Below are 24,373 nucleotides of genomic sequence, written 5' to 3' on the forward strand. Positions count from 1 at the left end.
CAATTAGAGTCTCACCTGTTGTTTATCAGGATCTGAAACAAGGCAACTTTCTTGCCTCTTACTTCAATTGCCTCTGAATTTAATCATTGGGTGAAATTCTACAGTCAATGTTATACAGGTGAGAGAGGGTCATAATGGCCCCTTCAGCTTTAAAACCTCTGGGCCTGCTCCTCCTTTATACTAAGACTTTGGCAATACATGCACCCCCATTTCAAGGCCTCTTTACTGTGTGTGTGTATGGTGGCACTTTTTAATTTCAGCACTTGGGTTAGCTCCATTAACTGAGCTCTTCATGGTCTGGAGGCAAAATGTGTGTCTCTTGTGTTATGCATATATCATTTTAAAAGCTAGATGGTCTCTGCTTCAATAGCTCTGTTAATTTTCTTCTCTGAAAGCAAGAAACCTGCTCAGTTGAATAGTAACAGAGAGGAAGCCGTGCTAGTCTATACACTATCAAAACAAAAAGTAGTCAAATAGCACTTTAAAGACTAGCAAAATAGTTTATTAGGTGAGCTTTCGTGGGACAGACCCACTTCTTCAGACCATATCCATATCCATATCTATTTTGCTAGTCTTTAAAGTGCTACTTGACTGCTTTTTGTTTTGCTCAGTTGAATGTGTGTGTGTGTTTGCGAGAGAGAAAGTTATCCCCTGGACTGCAAGGGGTACTTTTAGCAGAACTTTCCTGTTGTATTCTAAGCAACTGGAGTTTATTTTTGCTATAGCTTGCCCCAGTTGCATATTGCTTTAGCCTCATTGAGGTAAGAGAATCGTACCAGAGATGTTACAAAATATCACCAGATCAAAGTTCAGATTTACAGAATTTCATTGGGGACAGAGGTTATCTTGTATGATAGCTTTATGTTGGGTGTCAACTTTTCCAATTCATTTTTTGTCCTCACCACCAATCAGTAGAGTAGCAAAGAGCATGATGGTCTTCATAATGGGAAAGGATGAAAGACACTTTCCTGTAATTCTATAGATCATTAATGGACTGATAACTATCCACTTCTACTGAAGACCCAGGGACAGATTCTGGTTTACAGTGAGGCCCATTCAGAGTGTTTGGACACTGTGGCAAAGTAGTGTAAAGGAGCCTTTTTTTAGACAGGTGTAATTTTGCTACCAGAGCCATTTAAAGGAAACTTTGTGTGAATCAGTATCAAACTTCCAGTATTTAACCCACAATTGTTGTTCAAGTTCTGCCCTATATCTGCCCTGTCAATGAATTCTCCATTTTCCTTTTCTACAGAGTAGCAGATGGGCAGGTTTGTCTCAGATAGCCTTGTACTTTCTGCTGCAGACTCCTGATCATTTGAAAGTTACCTTTGGTAGGAGGGGAAAGCAAGGAGGAGAAGAGTGAAGTGATGGACCTTTGACGTTTTTCAGCACTCTTGCTTCTTTGCTTACACTTGTGACAGGTCGAAGTGTGCGTATCAGTACAGCGGGCACCTTGGCGTAAATGTGTCAATGCAGATTCCAGGCTTGCCCCCTTGATTTTGATGCAGAAAGTCTGGTTGCAATTACAGCTGTATACAGACCCTTTTCAGGCTTTCTCACTAGGGCTACTGTGTACCAGTTCTGTTGCTGAGTGCTGAACGTATGAAATGGTTCAACTCCTTCCCCATCACCAGAACTCCATATAGGAAAATAAGTGAAAGGCAGTGGCCATGCAACAATAGATTTCTAGATCAGCATGGCACAAGCCAACATGGGAAGCTGTGGTGGGTTGGGATCCATGGGAACTGTCAGATTCAGCATTGGGATGTGAATCCAGATCTACTAGGTTGAAGGTGAATGCTCCAATCATCAGACTATGGAGTCAAACTCACTAGCTCTGTTTGGCTTAATATATATTGGCCATGTTTACACTAACCTTCCCTTTCAGAAGGTATATTTAAATGACATGGATTGGAACTGGTTAATGAGGTGCTGATATGAGTAGTTGAGACACTAGAATGTATGTCCGTTCTGCAGAGCTGAGACTCAAATTTAGGTCATCCATACCCCTGGTAAGTGCCATAGCTACAGGAGGACACACTTGTGCCTTGGTGACTTAAACTGTGACCAATAAACTATTTGTCTGGGAAAAAATGCTTAACTCTATTGCCTGGTAGGCATCATTTGTGAACAAGTTCCACACATAAAGTAACAACTTGGGGTCACTTGCCTCAGTTTGGTTATAACTGTTCACCCTGACTATACTTTTCAAATCCTGCCTTGTCAGGGGAATGTTCTAGAGATCCACTTATCCATGCATCGCAGGTGTGTAGACCTTCTTCTGTCTGAAAGGAAGAAACAGAGAAGTTGGGTCTCAATATAAGAGGGAAAGAATGTTCACGAAGCACTTGAGAATTTTGCCATCAAGTCCTATTGACTACAGTGGGTAGCACATAGAAAGGGATGGCTGTCATGCATGTGAAAGGCATTTTCTGGTAAACATTTACCTTTGGCACCCTAATAAATGTTCACATAAACTTAAGAAAATGGCAACTTTCCCAAAAGTGAACCTGTGACATGAAAATGAGCACTTTCGCACCATTGTCTTCATCGTACAGGGTCATGCTTCTTTATTTGTTCCTAACCTCTTTGTCATTAGAAGTTTGTTTTCCTTTTTTTCCCCCTCTTTATGATTTACTGTTCATTGTCCTAGACAGGCAATGCACTGACTCTTTACAAAAAAAAAAAAATTGATGCATCAGTTTTTTTTTTTAATAAATATGAAAACCTTTTAATAAGAGTGACTCCTGTGGTAATCAGGCAGACAGCTTTGATTAAGAACATCTGTTAGCAGATTCCCAGTTCTAAAGCCAAGCAGAAAATAAGATGATATAAAAAGGGCACTTTTCAGAATAAAGATGGGTTCCCTAAGGAAGCTCTGATCTCTTCCTAGAGAGGTACAAGTCAAGATCAGGCATAAAAATGTATAGAGTATAGTGTTTGATATTATTATGCCTTTACTTTCTATGTGATGGACCTTTCAATTTCTAAGAATTCTACTTCTGTGCAAGAAGTCATTTTGTTCCAAGTTGCTACAGTATGTCAAAAAGGAGGGAAATATACTTTACTGTCTTGGAAATGGTTTTTGATCTGTCTTGTCTGACCCTCCAGATGGTAGTGGCCTAGTAAAGAAAGCTGTCAGCTGAGATTATGGAGTCTTTGATTCCATTAGTTTGCTGGGTAACATAGGGATAGTCCCCTACCTTCGTTCTGGTTTAATTTCCCAATGTATAAAATTATATTGAGATTTGGGGGGGTCACAAAAAGCTAGGTAGTATATTTTTTAAAAAAAAATGTAAGTGTAATTTTTTATCTGTTTATACCAAAATGAAAGGGGATCCATCCAATGCAAGGTTAGTCTTTTGAAAAGTAAGCATAGAAAAGTAATATTTACTGTTTTTGTTTGTTTGTTTGTTTTTAATTTCAGTTTATTTGTTTTTTCTTTGCTATATCCCAAGAGCTAATGGCCATGTTGGTCTGCAAATAAATTGAAGTTCTGTGGGAATGCTAACAATATTCTTCTGAAATTGCATGCTAAGACATGAAAGATAAAACTTTCAGTTCCCACACTTTATAATTGGGAAATGTAGGGGAGAGGTCCTAGAGGCTAAATTTAGGCTACTACATAAGAGGTTCAAGGGTATGATCTCCATGGTAACATTTTCTTAAGTGCTTCCAATTTCTCCTGCCAGACCAGGTAGACAGGCTGCACTGCATGGTCTCAATGTGTGGGTGAGATGATGATGTTGGTAGGAGGACATTAGGTTGATTAAGAACTGGGTTAAAAACTGAGGAATTGTCCTAGATTAAGGTATCAGAGGAGGTTTTGGAACCAACTGAGAAATTAAAAATACGTTATCAGGACCAGCTGGGAATCACCCAAAAGTTCTTCAGAAAGTTTTGGTTCTGTTTCTTGCTGGAGTTTATGTTACTTGGACAAATTCACTCATCCCAAATAGAAGATCATTTGAAATGGAATCCTTTCCATTTGTTATTTTTCAATAAGCTCCTAATTATAGTACGTATTAAAACTGATATCAGGAGCAAGTGCTATACCCATCACAAATCTTCCCTTTGAGTCTGAGAATTTTGAAAATTTCTCACTTCCGCAATCTTTTCTGTTTTGCATTTACCCACATGGAAATGTCCAATATCTTTTTCCTCATGGATAGCAAATGTAATCAATAATGTTCCTGGGAAAATTAACCAACAAAACACATTTTGGGACAGAAAACGTTAAAGAGGTATTAGCATTCAGGATGTACAGAACACAGAGTGTGATGTATTTTATGAATGAGCCAACGAAACTGCTGAAAATATTGAACAGTTATATGTAACATCTTAAGGATCCGCCAAGCTTAGATTTTGATCCAACCCTGAATTTTGGCAAATTCCAGGGCTGTTGGAATGCAAGATTTAGAACTTTTCCATTGTAGAGATGAAGTAAACAATGGATATTGGATCTGGACTTAAATTAACACTTCAACATTGTTTCCAGGAGGTTAGATACAGGTTTTGGTTTCATCCCAGCTCTTGTAAAATTTCACATTTGTCTTTTTTTGGTGTATCATAATTTATGTGTGCCCCAAAAGGTATATACTGTCTTATACACAGGTCCAGAAGATTCTGCTTATGTCAAGGGTCTGTGTGTAAGCAGAATTAAGAGGAATCAGTGGGAAAAATCTATGAAAAATCTTTGTTTTAACTTAGTCCTTGACTCCATGATTAGCTGTCATGCCAAAGGTGAGACAGAGGTATGTGGAAACCTGCATCAAACTCCAAGGCAAAACTGCAAATGAACAGACAGACTGTCATCTAATTTTCACAGAATAATTAGTGCATACAAAAAATGGATTACTGCAAATATGGCACTAAGGTGTTTTGGCAGTTAGTTCAATACATTGCCTGTATAACATGTTGGAATAAGTAATTGCCCACACTAACTGATTTGTTTCCTTAAATTCATAACTTTACTGTACTGCCACTTCTTAAAATAGAGGACTGAGGTGGGGATGAAGAATGGACAGGCTTTGTGAAAATACCTGGAATGAGTGAGCGGTTGTGTTAAACAGGCACCCAGAAAAGAGCAGTGTGGGCACGGTCCCTTTCTCGATGAAGTCATTGGGGAATTTTGCCATCAACCTCAATGGGAGCAGAACTAGGCCACATGTTGCACCTAGAATCATAGAACGCTAGCACTGGAAGTACTTGAGAGGTCTTCGAGTCCAGTCCCCCGCCCTTCTGGCAGGACAAAGCACTGTATAGACCAAGTTTCAAAGATACTTGAAAGTGAACATTGCTAAAAAAAAATCTCACCACAAACAATTTGAGGAGGTGACATTAATGGCATCTGCTTTTTGAACAACAAAGTTTTAGATTTTCCAGATGTGGGACTCTGAATTGGTGCCAGTTAAGTTTACTGGGAGCAGGATAAAGTCTTTGGTTCTGAGCCAAAAGCCACCCTTACAAAGTTAATGTGGAAAAACACTGAATTTGGTATAGATTTTGGAACAGGTCATATTTTATTCTACATGATGGATTAAAAATATAATTTTACTAGGTTTCTTTTTCCTGTGTCAAATTTTCTGCGGACTAATACAAAGCCCACTGAAGTCTATGGAGGCCTTCACTTTGGCATAATTGCTTTGGATCAAGTCTATAGGCAGGAGACCAGTCTAAAATTACAGTCTCTATATAAGAATAGCCAGGTGTTCTTCACTTCTGATCTGCTGGTGTCCACGTGCAGTAAGCATCTTCCATATAGACTAACATACAGATATTGTGGAAGGAGCTACAAAAAACATGAGACTTAAGAAATATCAGGAATCAATATAAGATTGCTCATCTGTGAAAAAGAAATTGCCTAAGGAAAAACTAGGAGGTGAATTATCCAAAGACAAATTGCTGTCTTGGTCCCAGGAGGAAGCAAACATGTTACTAAGCACTAGTTAAAAAAGTAAACAATTAATCTAAAATTACCCTAGAAAAACGCTCACCCAGGCCATTATTTATGGGTGGATTATTTTGTCTGCTAAATTACAGAGCATGTCATTCTTACCCTGCAGGCAGAATTCACAGCCATGAGGGACCAATATATGCGAGGTGGAGAAGGCTTTATTATCTGCTATTCCATCACAGACCGCCAATCCTTTCAGGAAGCTGCAGAGTTTAAGGAGCTCATTTATCGTGTCCGGCATACTTATGACATTCCCTTGGTACTGGTGGGAAACAAAATAGACCTTGAGGAATTCAGGCAGGTAAGTGAAGTTTCTTCCTTTTGCTGCATTAGGAGTTTGTGCAGCATGTGTCATATGGTCCCATTGAGAATTATTGATCCAGAATAGGCCTGGATGAAAGGGGCAATGCACCAGGATTTTAAGTTGAAGAGTACTGTTCATTTGTATAATTACTTTCATTCCAAAAAAGAGTAATCCACACAGCTCCATAGCTAGCAGATTTTACCTAATATTTTTTTCTTTCCCTACTTGTGACCTGACAATATATGTGCTCTGGACGCTACTGAAACATTGAACATGGAAATCCAGAATGCCGTTTACACACAGTAGAACTGCATTTTAAGTAAATGAAATAACTTGGGGAAAAAAGAATAAGTTTAAAGTTCTCCCTTCCAGTTCCTAGGTACGCATGTGTACAGAGATGCTAATTTTTTCACTGTTCAGTATGTCACCCACAAGTAGTTCCAGCTTCTCTTTCCTAGAAAACCCAAAGCAACAGCAGGAGTGAAATTAGTGTTAGGACTCCAAGAAATGTCAGAAGAGTTTCACATTTGAGTTTCAGATAATTGACATTCTTCCTAAATCAACTTGAGACAAAACCATAATGGTGACAAACTGTAGCATAATACTTAGCTTGAGACACTGAACAACAATGCTCTATGTAATAGCCAGTGTGCATATATAGCTATATCTACTGGGCTTTTTTGTATATGAATAAAAGAGCCAGTACTCAGCCAGCTCTCTGCCTCCCCTCCCAGCCAATCCTGCGTCTGGGGCTGTTGAGGTGCCAGTACTCAGTACTGGCACAAAAAACATATATATATATATATATATATATATATATATACCTGCTCCTTTAAAGGGCCCCTCCCAAACACATGCAGCCTGCACAGCACGAGTCCACTAGCCTTGCAGACCCAGTGCCCTCAGACGTGGATGCTCAGTAGCAGCTGCAGCAGCAGCTGGAAACCCTTCAGACTGTCACCAGTGGAGCAGGAGCCCTGCTAAATGCTGCACAGGTGGCCCCCGAGCAGCTCCTGTCAGGAAAGCCCTCCCTGGGGCAGAAAAGGATGCCCCAGATTTTCTGGAAACTGCCACTGTCAGGAGTGGCAAGAATCAGGCTGCTGCCCCTGTCAGAAGCTGTTTCCCGCTCCTTGATTGAGCATACCTTGAGCGTTTACTGTACTGTCTCACTGTACTGAAACAAACACAAATGAAGGTCTTATTCTGATTGCATTTATTTATTTATTTTTGTGAAGACCCTAATGAGCTTGGAGTAGTCTCTCATAGAATTTCTGCCTCCATGACCCCTCTACAGCAGTCAGTGAGCACTTGAGTGCTTGTGGCAGGATGGCTTGTAGCTGGAGAATAAAACACTCTTCAATACTTGAAACGGATGTCCTCAGCTGAACTATATTCTGGGCTATTGGTGTTGAATTTCCTGCCACCAGAGAGTCAAATTAAGGATGCACTTTGATTTTCTTTTTGTAACAAAACTCTTCCTCTGCACTACATCTGTGCTACAAGCTAGGAGTGTGATTTCCTCTGCTCATAAAAACAAAAAAACAGTCATGTAGGACTTTAAAGACTAACAAAATAATTTATTAGGTGATGAGCTTTCGTGGGACAGACATACTTCTCCAGATCAAAGCCATACCAGAACAGACTCAATATATAAATAACAGAGGTCCAAAAACATTGGCAAATCAGAAGAGCAGAAGGACAGTGGGAGTGGGGTGGGGAAGTTAAGAGTTAGATAAAACATCAAGGTATGTCAAAGAGTCCTTATAATGGGCCAGGTAAACTTCCCCACCCCCACCCCGCTGCCACCTCCCCTCTGCTCTTCTGATTTGTCAACCTTGATAACAATTTTTGGACCTCTGTGCTTTATATATTGAGTCTGTTCTGGTATGGCTATGATCTGAAGAAGTGGGTCTGTCCCACGAAAGCTCATCACTTAATACATTATTTTGTTAGTCTTTAAAGTGCTAGTGGACTGCTGTTTTGTTTTGATAGAGTACAGACTAACATGGCTATCTCTCTGTCACTATTCCTCTGCTCATGTGCATGCTCCTGAGGTACATCGATGAGGTCTGTTGTGTAATGTACCTGTCTTACTTGTTCTCGTTCAAGGAGTACTGCAGGTACATGAGCCAGAACTGTGAAATCACACCCCAGGTTCAGAGTGGTTATGTAGCTTTAGTGATGAAGGTATTAGAAGGCAGGCCTATCAGTCTCCCTTCTGCAAGACAGGGATAATGTGGTGGTTTTCAAAGAAAAATCTATGCTCTTGATATACAACAGAAATTAAAGTATTATTTTTTAGAAGATGGAGATATGCTTCTTTAGGTCTCAGTTCAGTAAGGCACCTAAGCCAATTTCCGACTTTAACCCTCTAAGTAGTCCATTGGATGTCAGTTTGTTTGCTTGCATGTGACTGTTTTTGCTGGTTCAGGACCTGAGTGAACTTTCTTTTGAGCAGAACAGGGTGACATGAGAAGCTATGAGTGTTCATGTGCTTAGTTAGGCACTTGTTCATGGATCTATATTAAAAATGCTTAGATAGGAATCATTAGACCCATCAATGGAGTCCAGCCACCTGTGGGAAGAAATATAATTGTTCAAAAATACAAAGCAACATGACAAAACAGACTACAACAGTGAGAAAGAAAACTACCCAATTAAAGCTACTGAGGGAATTTTAGATAGACAGAAATGCAATTACCCAAACTGGGGTTCGGCCAGGGCATCAAGGCTAACACTAAGGCTTTTGTTAAAGACATTTTTTTCACATTAAACTCATTATAAAGACATTTCCAAATGCCATGAATAATATGACAGTAACATTAGCTCCAGTGTTTCTTAACACTGTTTCCATTTAGCCACAATTTCATAGCAATCAAGCTGTAGGAGCCGGGTGTGCAAAGCTACTGTTTGAAATGCTATCCCCCAAGCAATGAAATTAATGATGTATGTTGTCTCTCTCAAATCTATCAATAGTTTTATGAGAACAAGAATAATCTGCAATTAAAATTAATCATATGAAACAACACTGCCAACAGTGAGTTTGTTATTTTTAAATAATATTTCCTTTCTGATGGTTCCAGTGAATTTTAAGCATCTTTTGTTACTTTCAAGCATGCCTAATTGTCCTTAAAAACACGGGTGTATCTGTGCTTCTGAAAAAAAAAAAAAAAAGGAATGTTATTGCTTAAAGAATGAACACCATCCCCTTATGTGTAAAACTTGAGCACTATGGAGACCATGAGTATTGACACATGGTTTCTTATCCTATTCTGCAAGTCAGCTATGAATGCAAATACTGACAGATCTCCTTATAACACTCACCTACCCAAGAAGGCATGGAACTTACTTGAGGGCTTGACCTTTCAAGGAACTAAGAACTCTAGTCTGACCCAGCTAGGTGCATAATTTACTTTAAACACATGAAGAGCTACATCAAAATAATGAGTTACCCCATATACTTAAAGTTTGATGAATCAGGCTAAAATGGTCACCCCTATACAGGAGTGAGTCTCAAGGGCCAGAATTTTAACTAGATTTATGCATGTAAATGTACAGATAGGAGTCCTGTGCAGTTTTCACCGTTCTCTAAGCATGATGGTTATTGTGGGAATTGAAACATTTAGCTTCTTATGAAAACGCCACCAGTGCATATGCGTCTTCCGATTTCTAAATATGTTTAAAACTCTTGCCATTAGATCCAGTGTGTGTGTGTTGTGTGTGTGTGTTTAAATGCTGGGCATTGAAGCTGTACCGTTATGAACCTAAAGGAATTAAATATGGAGATAAACTTATCTCATAGAACCAAAAGGGGCCTTTAGAGGTCATTGAGTCCAGTCCCCTGCCCTCGCCGCAGGACTTATCACCATCTCTGGCAAGGGTTTTTTTTTTTCCTTTCTTTTTTTTTTTTGAGACTCTATTTGCTTCACATCCCTAAATGGCCCTCAAGAATTACACTCATAACCCTGAGTTTAGCAGGCCAGTGCACAAACCACTGAGTTATCCCTCCCCACAGTTTAGGGTTGCAGGAGTTAAAATCCCTTTGGCTGTTGTTGGGATGGTTCTAAGTTGGTGTGATTATACTGTGCAGGTAGGAAAGTGACTTGACATGATTTAAACATGGCTAAATAGCAGAGTACTCTGGGAGCAGGGAGTTCTTTGAGCAGAAGTGAACTGAAGTAAACTTGGTAAGTTACACTGATAAGGATTGTGAACTGGATTGCATATGCAATCAGTACTGGATTTATTGTTCAGTATTATGGCCATGAAAACGTAAATATTATGTGAGGAAAGTTCCAGCATGGAGCCTTCCCTAACCAGTCACCATAATTTAGTGTCATCAACGCATGTCACACAAAAGCCAGAGTGAATGTATGCATGGCTGTAGGGTGACTTTGGGTACCTCCTGTCTGAGCCCCATTTCAAAAATATTAATTACATCAAATTTAGCAATAATGACTTTTGACGCATGTGGCTCCTTTGGGAGAAAGACAGTAGAAGACTAGAGAATCAAACAAATTAGCTTACTTGGTGGTGCAGATTTATTTGAGCACCTGAAGAAGCCAGTGATGCATCGCTGTGTGAATTATGGAAGTGTGACCCAGGGGGCTTTCAAGGCAATCAATGCCTTTCTTTTGTGGGCCAGACCAGACCCATATGAGAAGGGAACAGATGAGGAGAAGAGTGGTTGTTTATAGTTTGGTAATCACCTTCCCTTTTTGCCAGACAGGTACTGAGTGGAGCAAGCTCAGGAACCGTCTGTGTATTTGTGAAAGAGAGGTTCATTTAAGGGACTGTATAGAGTTTCATGTATTGCTATGTCTAACACAGAAGCTGGATGCTTGATGTAACTCTTTTACTTCTGGTATAATTCCCTTTGAAGGAACTTGTGTGGCAGGCTTGGGTTAAATTCTTTACTTTGCCCTTTTGAACTGATATCAAACAATAACCTATTCCATGGGGAGCCACTATGGATAGAGAAGTGGTAAGTGGAGGAGGGGGAATAGAGAGAGGGCCCCAGAAATAGGCCCCATACTCCCAGCTGTCAGACCACAGTTCATGGGGATTTAGGTTCTTTGATGTTTAGGAGCCCAAACTGGGGATTTTATCATCAATGTAAGTACTTTGCTGAACTGGATCTAACTTTAAGTAATAAAGTCATCCCGCTGACTTCACTAGGCTATTGGCCTATTTATATGCCACAGATCAAGGAAGCATCTTGATTCAAGAAAGTACTTTAGTGTATGCTTTAGTCTCATTGACCTCAGTTCAACTGAATACTTACCTCATTCCTACAGTGGGTCTAAAGTCAACCACATGCTTGAAAACTCTTAAGAATGGTCATACTAGATCAGATCAAAGGTCCTCCTAGCCCAATAGCCTATCTTCCAACACTGGCCAATGCTAGATGCCCAACAGGGAGTGAACGGAACAGGTAATAATCAAGTGATCCCTCTCCTGACATCCATTTCCAGCCTTTTACAACCAGAGGCTAAGGATACCATTTCTACCCATACTGGCTACAAGCATTGATGGACCTAACCTCCATGAATATATTTAATTATTTTTTAACCCTGTTGAAGTCTTAGTCTTCACAAAATCCTCTGGTAAGGAGTTCCACAAGCCTATCATATGCAGTGTGAAGAAAAAAAAACCTTTCTTTTTACCTTTTCTTTTTAACTCTGCTACTCATTAATTTCATTTGGTGTCTCCTAGTACTTACGCAACTCTGCCAAAAAGCCTCCATGATATCCATGCCAGTCCCAAGCATGGATGAAGGAGGAAGGTTGATCAGATGAGTGTTGATGCACTGACCATAAAACAACAATACTAATAAAATCTGATGCCAGTACAACTAAATGATAAAAGATACTGGGTCCGACATCGTCTGGATAAACAAAGTCCATGATACCAATTGAGCAATTGGGATTGGGTCGATAAGTGTCCACCGAAAGAAAATTACGACTAACACATATGCCATCCATTGGAACACGGGATGCTAGAACATTGTGGGCACCTGGAAAAATTAGAGCTGCTTCAGAAGGAAATGGAGAGATAGCAATGAGATATACTTGGACTGGAAGAGATGTGTTGGATGGCATCAGGAGAGACATGCGATTGTGAAGTCATTTGGTCAGGAAGCAAAACAAAGCATGAAGCAGAAGTTGGATTCCATCTTAGCAAAACAGCTAGAAGAGCATTATTAGGATACAGACCAGTGATTGCAAGAATGATGGGCGTGAGATTCGAAGTAAAACTGTTCAACATCTTAGTCATTCAGGTGTATGCAACCACACCGGACAGTATGGAGGAAGAGATTGGAATATTCTCTAAAGACGGTACAAAGACAGTAGAGGAGATACTGAAGACAGATGTTTTGATCATCGGAGGAGATTGGAATGTGAAGGTTGAAACAGATAATGAAGGTTAGGAGAGAGTCATGGGAAGGTTTGGATATGGAGAAAGAAAGGAATGAGGTGAGAAACTACTAGAGTTTGCTACAGAACATGAGATGGTGATCTGCAACACAGGATTCCAACAAAAGGACTGTAGGAAATGGACATGGTGATCGAATGACGGGAAGTCCAAGAACATGATAGATATGATTTTGACAAGAAGAAAATGGACAACATCAGTACAACAGTGCTGAACTTTCCAAGGAGGTGCTAAACAAAGAAGGGAAGAGGTACAGACTGATTATGAACATTAATGAAACAAAAACAATGGTATTTGGAGATAAGAAAATAGGAAGGAAGATCAGTGTAGATGTTATTGAACTAGAAAATGTAGAGAAGTTCACATATCTGGGGAGCAACATCACGGATGACCTAGACTGTAAGAAGGAAATAGCTACTAGAATAGCGAAAGCAAGAGCGAGTTTGAAGGGGATGGACAAGATCTGGAAAAGCAAAGCAATTAGCTTAGGAACAAAGATAAGCATCTAGAAAATGTGTGTATTCAGCTGCATGTTGTATGGATGTGGGACATGGGTGATAATGAAATATTTGAAAAGAAGAATATTGGCATTTACAAGCAGTTGTTATGGAAAGATTCTGAGAATAGGATGGGTGCAGAAGGTCACCAATGATGAATTATATAGGAAGATACAACCAAAAGAGAACCTGCTGCAGAAGGTTATAAAACAGAAGCCACAACTATTTGAGCATATTTGCAGAATGACAGACAAACAAAAAATCAAGACCCTAATATTCGGCGTAATGGATGGCTTGAATAGGAGAGGCAGACCCCACAGTGAATGGATAGATGATATAATAGATTGGTGCAGAGCTAGTCTACAGAAACTAAGCCATGCCGCACTGGACAAGGAAAGATGGAAGAAAATAGTGAGAGAGGCATCAGACACCAACGGGTGCTGAGCCCACGGTTATTGATGATGATGATGATGACGATGATGAGTACTTATGTTATAGGAACAAGTAATTAACTTTTGCTTATTCACTTTTTCCACACCAGGCATGATTTTATTGACTTCTGTCACAGCTTCCCTTAGTCTCCTTTTTTTCTAAACTGGAAAGTCCCAGTATCTTTAATCTCTCTTCTTATGGCACCTGTTCCAAATTCCTAATCATTTGTGTTGGCCTTTTCTCAACCTTTTCCAAGGACAATATATATATTTTGAGATGAAGTGACCACATTTGTATGCTATATTCAAGATGTGGGTGTAGCATGGATTTTTATGGAAGCAAAAAGATATTCTCTGTTTTACTCTCTATCCCTTTTTTAATGATCCCTAACATAGTGTGCTTTTTGGACTACTCCTGCACATTGAAAGGATGTTTTTAGAGAACTATCCTCAGTGACTCCAAGATGTACCTCTTGACTCATTATAGCAAAATTAGTACCGATTATTTTGTATGTAAAGTTGGGACTGTTTTTTTCCAAGATGCATTACTTTACATTTGTCAGTATTAAATTTCTTTTTCCCTTTTATTGCCCAATCACTTAATTTTGTAAAATCTTTTTGAAGCTTTTCACAGTCTACTTTGTTCTTAACTATCTTGAGAAGTTTAGTACCATCTGCAGATTTTACCACCTTGCTATTTACCCCATTTCTGTAGATCATTTGTAAATAGATTAAACAGGATTGGTCTCAGTATGGACCCTTGGAGGACACTGAGTTACTGCTCTCAATTTTAAAAACTCACAGTTCATTCCAACCCTTTGTTTCTTGTCTTTTAACCAGTTATTGATCCATGAGAGGACCTTTCCTCTTATCCTTTGACAACTTTTTTTACTCAAGAGCCTTTTGTTGGGGATATTGTTGAAGGCTTTCTGGAAATCTAAGTACACTATACCCACTGGATCCCCACTGTCCACATATTTATTGACCCTATCAAAGATCTATAGTAGATTAGTAAGGCATGATTTCCCTTTACAGGAACAACACTGACTTTTCCCCAACAAGTTAAGATTATCTATTTGTCTGACAATTTTATTCTTTACTATAGTTTCAAATAATTTGCCTGGTGTTGATGTTAGAGTTACAGGCCTGTAACTGCCGGGATGACCTCTAGAGACCTTTTCAAATATTGTCATCATATTAACTATCTTCCAGCCATTAGGTGCAGAAGCTGATTTAAAGAGGAGGCTACAAACCACAGTTAATACTTTTGCAATTTCACAGAACTCTTGGATGAATGCAATCTTGTCCTAGTGACATGTTACTGTTAAATTTATCATTTTGTTCCAAAACTGCCTCTCACGACACCTCAGTTGGAGATGTTGACTCAGATTTATCACCTCAAAAGAATGTTTCAGGTTTTGAAATCTTCCTGATACCCTCAGCTGTAAAGACCAAAGCAAAGAATTCCTTTAGTTTCTCCATAATGGCCTTGGAATGATCTTTTAGCATCTTGATCATCTAGTGGTCCCAGTTGTTGTTTAGCAGGCTTCCTGCTTCTGATGTACTTAAAAACATTTTGCTATTATTTTTTGAGGTTTTGGCTAGCTGTTCTTCTTTTTGGGTATTCTTATTGTATTTTTTACATTTATCTTGAGAGAGTTTATTCTGCTTTGGACTGAAACCTATAAAAATATGGGTTCAAAACTACAGGGGAGTTATTCTTGCCATCATCGCTCAGCATGAGTTAGCCTGACTGGATGGAGAGGCAGAAGGAGTACGAGGGCCCTCACCATGGGCCTCCCCCATTCCCAGAATGATTTGTACTGACTGTGCCTGAGTACCATACTGATATGAGAGGAAGCTGACAAGAGACCAAGATAGCAAGGGGGTCATACAATGCCACCCCAGATTCATGACTTCAAGCAGACACACTGAACCCACTATGCCGTGACTTTCTCTGCTGTCTCTATGCAATTCTTTGCCTTCATGAGTTTGCTTGTGTAAGTGCATGAGTGCAGGAGGTATGACTATATGTGGGTATGCGCTTGAAATATAGTCCCTTTTTTTCCTTAAATCCCACAGTGGAATTTATGTATATATATATATATATATAAGTGTAATTTGGGCATGGTCTTTAGTGGAAAGTAAGGTAGTAGCTAAAACTGTGTCCCATTGATTGTCCTCATTCCACCAATTTCCTGGGATGCCTAAAGAGGAACTCTAGTTCACCCATCTTCTTATTTAGACTTCTGGCATTTGTGTATAAGCATTTTAAAAATTTGCTAATATTTCTGATAAAACATGATCTTTGGAGCATTTCTGTAAGTTAGTGTGTGTTTTGGGCTGGTTGGTTGGTTCTAAAGTGGTCTCCGGCTTTTGATTGTTCTCTTTAATCATAGCAATAAATGCATGATTAAAGATCAATATAACGCCAGTGCCTTCTTACATTTAAGGAGTTAGAATAATAAAGATAGGCAGTGTACAGATTTTAATTGCAATTAGATTATTAAAAAAACATTATGGGTCAGATCGTAAACTGGCATAAATAGCTATACTAGCACTAGCATTGGATCTACACCAATTTACACCATCTGAAGATCTGGTTCTTAATGAGGTTTGAAACCTGTCATAGATAAACATTTAATCTAATTAACACACATTAATCTGTACAAGACACAATAACAACTGGTACCACTTAAAATAGATTTAATAGTGCACTTTATTCAAATGATGTTGATTTGATTAATTCAAACTCAATTAAAGATCAACGTGGTCATGTTGTTGAAAGCTGCCAGAGTATAAGTGATTGAAAAATTTGCATAGATTTGTTTCTATTAGCCTCCAGTATGTAGGCAACCTCAATACAATCCCAAACATCTTCACACTGCCTGAACCCTCACAAGGGGTAGGATATCTCTTGGTTTAGCAGGACAGTTCATTCTTCACTCAGCCCTTCCCCTCTCTGGGAAGCCTGACACCAAAGATGTGAGCTTTACTAACTATAGCCCTTAGTCTGCAAACTTGTAGGCTTACACATTTGTCTACCTTTCAGCACATGGCTAGTGCTGCTGGCTTCATGTATAAATCTTTGTATAAGCAGTGCCTGTCACTGCACAACTTTCTACACAGCCAACTCTCCTCCAGAAACTCATAAGGGAACACTTTTTAAACCGAATATTATCAGATAATGCTTTTGTGCAATTTATTTCTCCGGTTACTTTTATACTCCAGGAAGAGCTGCCAGTGGCGGGGCTATGGGAGCAGTTGTGCTGCAGCCAGGGAATTTAAGAGAGCATGGGGCTCCAGCATTTTTATGTAGCCACCAGAGCCCCCTGCAGTTTAGTTTGGGAGGTAATGGGGGCTGGCTGAGGGAGGCACAGTACAGTTTGGGTCATGCTCAAGGCTAGCTTCCCCTAACTCCACACCTTCTGTCTGAAGCCCTGCTACTTCCTGGTGTACAGAGCCAACCTCCACCCTGCCGCCCCCTGCACAAATTGCCTAGATAATACCCAGATCTGTAATGTGTCATCTGAGCAGGTTCTCCTGGCTCTAGCTCGGTGACTTTGCCACATTCAGACTTCTATGTTAATGTTTTTATTTGAATTTGAGTAAGATGAACATAAGAAGAGCCCAAACCGGGTCAGATCAAAGATCCCTCTAGCCAGGTATACACTGTCTTCTGACAGTGGCCAGTGTCATGTGCTTCAGAGTGAATGAGCAGACCAAGTAATCATCAAGTGATCCATTCCATAACACCCATTCCCAGCTTCTAGCAAACAGAGGTCAGGGACACCATACCTACTTGGCTAATAGCACCTGATGGACCCATCCTCCATAACTGCTGACCATTATTAGTTTTGACTTTTACAGAATCCTCTGGCAAAGAGTTCCACAGGTTGTTGGTGCATTATGTGAAGAAAGGCTTCCTCCTGTTTGTTTTAAATATACTGCCTATTAGTTTCATTGAATGATTGTTAGCTGATGGCCTGATGAGATATCACGTATGCCTTCACTTCCCATCTGAGTCTTTAACTGCTAGGACAGCCAGTCCCTTCGTAGCGGGCGGCCAGGGTGGCTGATGGCTGCCCCAAGGATTCTCACCCGTGTCTTTAGCTGCTAGGACACACAGTCCCTTCACAGTGGGCAGTCAGGGTGGCTGACAGGTGCCCCAAGGGTTATACTGAGAGCCTACTTCACCTGAGTCTTTAACTGCTAGGACAGCCAGTCCCTTTGCAGCGGGCAGCCAGGGAGGCTGACGGGTGCCCCAAGAGTCTGTCCCATGGAGGCAGCACGACTCAATGGCCCGGTTCTCAGTACACCTCACCAGTGACAACGCTAATACAGCCAAGACTGGCTGGGGTTCTTTGTTTGTGTTCGGTTTAATACAGTAACAGGAGGAGTCAGGCTGAAACTTAAACAGTTACTATTTATTAAACAAGAAAACTTAACTCTTATGGTTACAAGGCTATTGCTTCACTTTGGTTACGAGTAACTTACATATAACGAAGTAATTTAGCTTACAGAGCTATTATTGAATGCACGCAAAAGAAACACATAGCAGGTATAATTCTCACCCCTGCGTTACCCGACTTTGGTGTGGCCAGCGTCTTTTGCTCAATCCCTCAGGAAGAAGAAGTACGAGGAGGGCATCCCTTGGGACCTCGGGAGGCAAAGACCTTCCTGACCAGCAGATATAGGTAATTGGAGCTCAGTTAGAGTGGGCTGACAGACCCTTCTTTATACCACTTGGGTCACGTACACTCTTCCTTATCTTAAAGATGCCGATTGTGTTGGATCGTCTTTGTGATGCCAGTTCTTACAGAGGGGTTACAGAGACTTAATTTACACCTGTGAGTTGAAGATAACTTAGGCATTCTTTTCTTATGGGTGTGAGATTCCTCTCCTGGGATGGTGTGTAGGCATATCAATTGCCAGTACTAACCAAGGGCAGCCTGAGGCCCCAGTCGTCAGCTAGCCCGCTTGTCTTTGTTGTCTGGTTTCTGTCTGTCGTTCAGGGTCATGATGAGGCAGCACATCTGTACCCTCTGAGGCGTCAAAGACTGCTCTCTCTTGTGATGCGAGAGGGTGAAGGGGAGGGGGGTTTCTGTCTGGCTACAGTGATCCCTAATTCTGGTGTTATGTGAAGAAGTAAATAATAAACCCTAACTCATGCTATGTCTAGCCTACAGATGTATCCTAAAATGGCAACTCCATGGCTTTTCCCTGCACTTGAAATGTTGCGGCTTTTTCAAGTGCAGTATTCTGGTTCTGTTACCCCTCATCATGACAGGGGTAATGGAACCTTCAAAAAAGGCCATTATTTCAAACTTCAGTGCTGTTTGGATGGCACCAAGTTCAAAATAAGTTATTTTGAAATAATGTATGCAATTTGCATTGTGCAAATTCATATAGTTTTTTGAGGTAGACTTGCAGTCCAGACATAGCCTATGAGCTTAGTGGGGGTCAGGAAGAAAGTCAACATTATGTTGCTGCAGCAAAAATAGCAAATATCCCTCTGGGGTATATTAATGGGAATGTTCTATGTTAGACACAGGAGGTAATTGTTTCATTTTACAGATCATTGGGGAGAAATTATCTGGACTACCATAAACAATTTTGGGCATTACATCCTAGGAAAGATGTGAACGAATTGAAGAGAGTCCAGAAGAGAAATAAAAATATGGGGGTTTGAAAACATGGTTATGAGGAAAGGTTGGAAGAATTGGGTACTTAGTCTAGAGGAAAGTGGGTTCGGGGGGACAGAGTTAGTCTTCAGTTATATAAGAAGATTGTTATATTGAGGATTATGTTCTCCATATTCACCAAGGTGAGAACAAGAAGCAATTTCATTTATAGCAACCGACATCTAGGTTATCTATGAGGAAGAATACATATATATAACTATGGAGAGTTAAGCACTGGACCAATTTAGATTACTAAAAGCCCCCAGGGATGGGAATTCTACAACTGGTGAGACAGACACCTGCCAGGGATGATGTAGGTCTAGAGGTTGAACCCTCTAATCTGGAACTCTCTCATCTGGCAATCTCTGTAATATGGCATAAATTTATTTAGCTCGATGACCACTTATCACGAGTGTGGCTAAGCTCCCTGTAGTCCCATAAAGTTTGGTTACAGTCATTAGCTCTGGTTCTCGGTGTTCTGTGCTGTTATTTAGCTGTAATTTACTCCTAAATGTCTTCTAAGAGCCAGTAAACAGTGGCAGTATTAGTGATGTGGTAGAAAATATTGACCTACTGTCATCTGGCAAATTCTCTCATGCAGACCTGGTCAGGTCCCAAGGGTGTCAGATGAGAGAGGTTCAACTTGTACTTAATCGTTCCTCAACACAAGGAAATGGACTAGGTAAGCTCCTGATTTCCCTTCCAGTTTATATTTCTATGATTTTGATGTACCCACATAACCAAGTTTTAGACTCCTATTTGAACAGTTGTTAACACCTGTGAGACCAGATTCTTTAAACTGAAAGTAACTTTGTACTCTTACAGCAGGCACACATTTACAGTGGTGCAGCTTCTCCATTGCAGAAATTCTTGTGAATATGCTCTAAAACCAACTAGAGAGAGCTTTCCTGCTGGCTTTGTTCCGCCTCCATAAGAAGGGGTAACTATGTCACTCAGAGAAGCTCTCCCAACAGCCATAGTGCTGTCTACGTTGGTACTTAGGTTGGTGCATAACTACAACATTTGGGGTGTTAACTATTTATATCTCAAGTTGACGTAGTTATACCAACCTAAGCATCAGCAACATAATTATGCCAAAGTAATTCTGTAGTATAGATTGGCACTGATGGTATATTTTTGCCTTGTTCTGTGCAGTCAGCTCATCACCATCTGTGGAACGTTTCCAAGTGATATGTCATGGTGTCTGGCAGAGACTTTGAGATACTTAAAACAGAAATCTATACTCAATCTCTCTTTTTTTGTGCGTGGTAGACTGCTAAACTTCCATTCACTCCCATTAGTCACTGGCACTGTGGAATTCTGAACAGATTATCTCAGTAGTTTGATTGGGGGGAATCCATGCCTTACTATTATCATTTTGATGCACTGAACAATAGTAATCTACTATATATTTTGCCGTGCTTGTCTGTTTGATCAGGAACGCCTCCTAAATAGTAAGAGCTAAGATCACCAAGTTTGGTAAACAGTTTTCTCTTATCATAACTGAAAGTAGCCATATGGTTGTGCTAGGAAAATGGGATTTGCCCAGAATAGGATTGCTTCTCATAAATCCAAACAGAAAAGAGAATCACCAAAACAAGGGCAGTTCTGAAAATTGATATAACTGAGCAAATGTTGTAGGAGACTGAATCAAAATGAGCCAGGAAAATAGAATGAACCTGGAATAGGATTGCTTCTCAATAGACCTTACAGAAAATAGCTAAATGGAGAAATTTGAAATGTAGACCTTCTGATAAAACTCCGTAAATGATAAAAATGCATGGGAATGAAAGAAAAAATACATTTGGTGGAATTCCCATTTACAAAAATTCTAAAAATGGCATAGATAAATTAGAACAACCCCATTTTAAGAAATTCAAAATAAAAATTGACTTCATACAAACATCAATATTTTTTTAAAAATGCAATCACATTTTCCTTTTATTTTCCATAAAAATGAAGCACACCCTTAATTAAGGGAAGAACCCGAGCAATTACTTGTAAATCTGCTAGTAGCTTATATATATCAATAAATGCCTTTCCTTATGAGAGATCCCAAAGCATTTTACAAACTTCCTTTTGTGAGTGGAAGGAGGCACAGCAGATGTTTGAGTTTATGCACAGCCCAGCCATCAAAACGGTGCTGTTCTGGTAGATTTATTGTTGTCGCTCAGCACTGATCATGGCTGTAGTTCTGTCCATTGCTACCTTGTTTGACATGGTGACTGTGGCCTTCCTCTCAGTCTTCATGAGCAAGCAGAACAGTTTCATTCAGCTGGAGGTGAAGACCAGATTAAAGTCTTACAAGATGCATCTCTGCAGGAGTTTCCTAATTAACTATGTTGAATAAATGGCATCACCTCTAACAGAGAGATAACCAGCATAACCAAATCGTTGGAGGGTGAGTCAATCTGGGAAAATTTCTCTATGCATAGTCTGAATGTTTGATTATTTAAAAAAAAGCAAATCTATTTTGTCCTTCTTCATGCCCCTTTAATATGCATTTTCAGTTAACGTTTGCGTATGAGTTTTGCAAGCATCAAAACTTAAAGGAAGTGAATTACTTTTAAAAATACCTGCCATTATTTCTACCTTGCTATATAGCCTATTTCACAAAACACCACCACTTTAAAAATATTTTTACTGTTGATGAACTGTGCTAACTTAAGAATTACCTTTGTGTTGCTATTTTCATAACACTAAATTCCCTGAACCTCTGAGGCAAAAAACCTTAGAACTAGCAGCCACATTTATCTCACCTTAGTCATTTTCTTTTCTTCTCAAAAATAGATGTAGAAGATTCTTTTACTCATCTTTTCAAAATCACCCATTCCTATTGCATTAACTGTTAATTAGATCTCATTCCATAAGAAAGGATCATATGATAGAGGGATGTTCATCACATTTTGCTTCCTTTCTATCCTGACACCCTGTAATAAACTCTTCCAATTCTACTCCTCCACTACCAAAACAAAACACATCTTGTATATTTTTTCTGTCTGCCAAGACAGCAGGTGGGATTTTATACAGCAATTTTCAGCCTCATGCAAAGAAGTGCTATCACTGCCTCTTTTTTTTCTCCCTAACGAGTGTTCAGTTATGGTTACATAATATGACATTCTAATGCTTGGATATTTTATAATCAAAACACATGCATGTATATTATCTGAAGCCATCAATAAGGTGCTCAAGCATACAAACAGTTGTAATGAATCTGCGGCTGGCTCATAAATGGGGCCAGTGTTAACCCCTAGGCCAACCTCCAGCAAGTACAGCATGCTGTAATATCACCAGCACAGGAAAACAGAGTGCTAACTGAAGTTGGAGGGTGCCAAGCTCTGGAGGGAACGGAAGGTTTTATGTGAACAGAATGTCTGGCCAGAGTCAACAACCTCTGAGGCGTCTGCAGACGGAAGGCTGGAGCACTGACTTCCTACATGAGGAATGGGGTGAGATGTCTGTGAGATGGATGTTGGTGCACCCTGTTGTGAGAAGGGATCCAGCAGTAGCCATAGCAGGAGGCTACAAAGCTCTGACCAGAAGGCAATAGGATAGGTGGAAGGATGAGATCAGCCTATGTCTCCTTTCATACCCCTGGACTAGACTGACACAGGGGCTGTGGTGTGAACTGTCAAGTATATCTTTTAAGTTGCAAAACTGTCATGGCAAGGGATCTTCCACCTTTATTTCTGGAAACCTTAGTAATGACATCTCCTCCGAGGGCTTGAGCTGGGACGTCCTAGCACTTCTGAGCACTTAATGCCGAGTCTCTAAACGTGCTGTGTGGACAACATATTACCAGCCACCTAGCAAGTGGTGTTGCACAGCTCTCACAGAGATACCATCGGGGAGCATGGTACACAGTGAATACATGGTTTGTTCACAGCTGTCAGGAAGAGTCATTTGCTTGGATACTTGGGCCTAAATCTTCATTTTTGCCATTGAATAAAAATTAGGTTAGTGCAGAAGTAGGTTTACTTGGTGGCCTGTTGGCTTTTTGCAGAACACTGTGTTGCACAAAACATAAATTTCTGAAAACCAAGCTACTCATAGTGAAGGTTGCCCCATATCACTACCTTAGCTCTGTCCCATCAATACGCTCTGCCACCCCTACATCAATACTCATACATCTACTGGGGATAAGGGGTGGATCAGCTGATGATTTTCTGTTCTAGTCAGACCTGGCTTTGGCTGCTGTCAAAAGACAGGATACTTCCCTAGATGGAATGTTGGTTTGACCCAATATGGCTGTTCTTATTGGCAACCCCCATGGCTGCAGAAATGCAAAAGCCATTCACCTTCATTAGCTACTCCTTCACTCTCACCCCTGTGATTTCATCAAATCATATGAAAGCACAAAAAAGAAAGGAAGCCCACACTATCTTTCCCTAGAGCAGTGCATCAATATGCACATACCCTCAATGACCATTGACCAAATAACATTTGGTGGGAGCCCTGTAACTCAGGAATGCCGAAGTCAAATGACTCCAAAGGTGGGTTGCCAAAATTAACCTGTATCCCCATGAGGCCTACCAGATGTCAAGTCTGTGCAAAGAGCAATTTGGATTTTAGAGTACATGCCTTAAAGCATATAAAATGACACAAATGGAAACTCTCCAGCCTTTTTTGTTTTATTTGGGCATTTGAGCATTGCAAAAAACTTTCATTTTGTTAAATATCATTCTCAGTTTGGGACCTTCAAAGACTTAGTGGGTTCCAAGCAGTCCTTTTGGGAAAACTCAATAGATTAAAATTATCTGATCAGCATCTCTTCAGTGAAATCCTCTCTGGCTCAATGCAAAACAAACTTACTTAGAAATTCTGTACAAAAAAGTATGTTTTTTTCCTCAGACACATATCTCCATAAAACTTACCTCAAAGAACCCCAAATGTGAGTTGCTAGTTTCACTCTGCAGTTCTCTGGGGCAAACCAGATTTCAAAAGAATCCTGCTAAGCATGTAAAGTCTAAAGAACTTAGGCCAACCTTTAAACAGTAGTCACATTGTAACTTGAACTATAGTGACACTGTCACAGCAGTACTATAAATTATATCAGTAACAGAGAG

At 40.0% G+C, this 24,373-nt stretch overlaps 1 protein-coding gene across 1 annotated transcript in view; it reads left to right on the plus strand.

The window, feature by feature from the left end:
• The window catches only part of RIT2 (Ras like without CAAX 2), a 205,561-nt gene that overhangs the window by 56,084 nt on the left and 125,104 nt on the right, over window positions 1–24,373 (plus strand). Inside the window, exon 4 of the mRNA XM_074995967.1 lies at window positions 6,066–6,257. Coding sequence (XP_074852068.1) covers window positions 6,066–6,257 — 192 coding nt within the window. The remainder of the gene's footprint in view (window positions 1–6,065; window positions 6,258–24,373) is intronic.

The sequence above is a fragment of the Carettochelys insculpta genome, chromosome 5 (assembly GCF_033958435.1).
Source record: "Carettochelys insculpta isolate YL-2023 chromosome 5, ASM3395843v1, whole genome shotgun sequence".
NCBI lineage: Eukaryota > Metazoa > Chordata > Testudines > Carettochelyidae > Carettochelys > Carettochelys insculpta.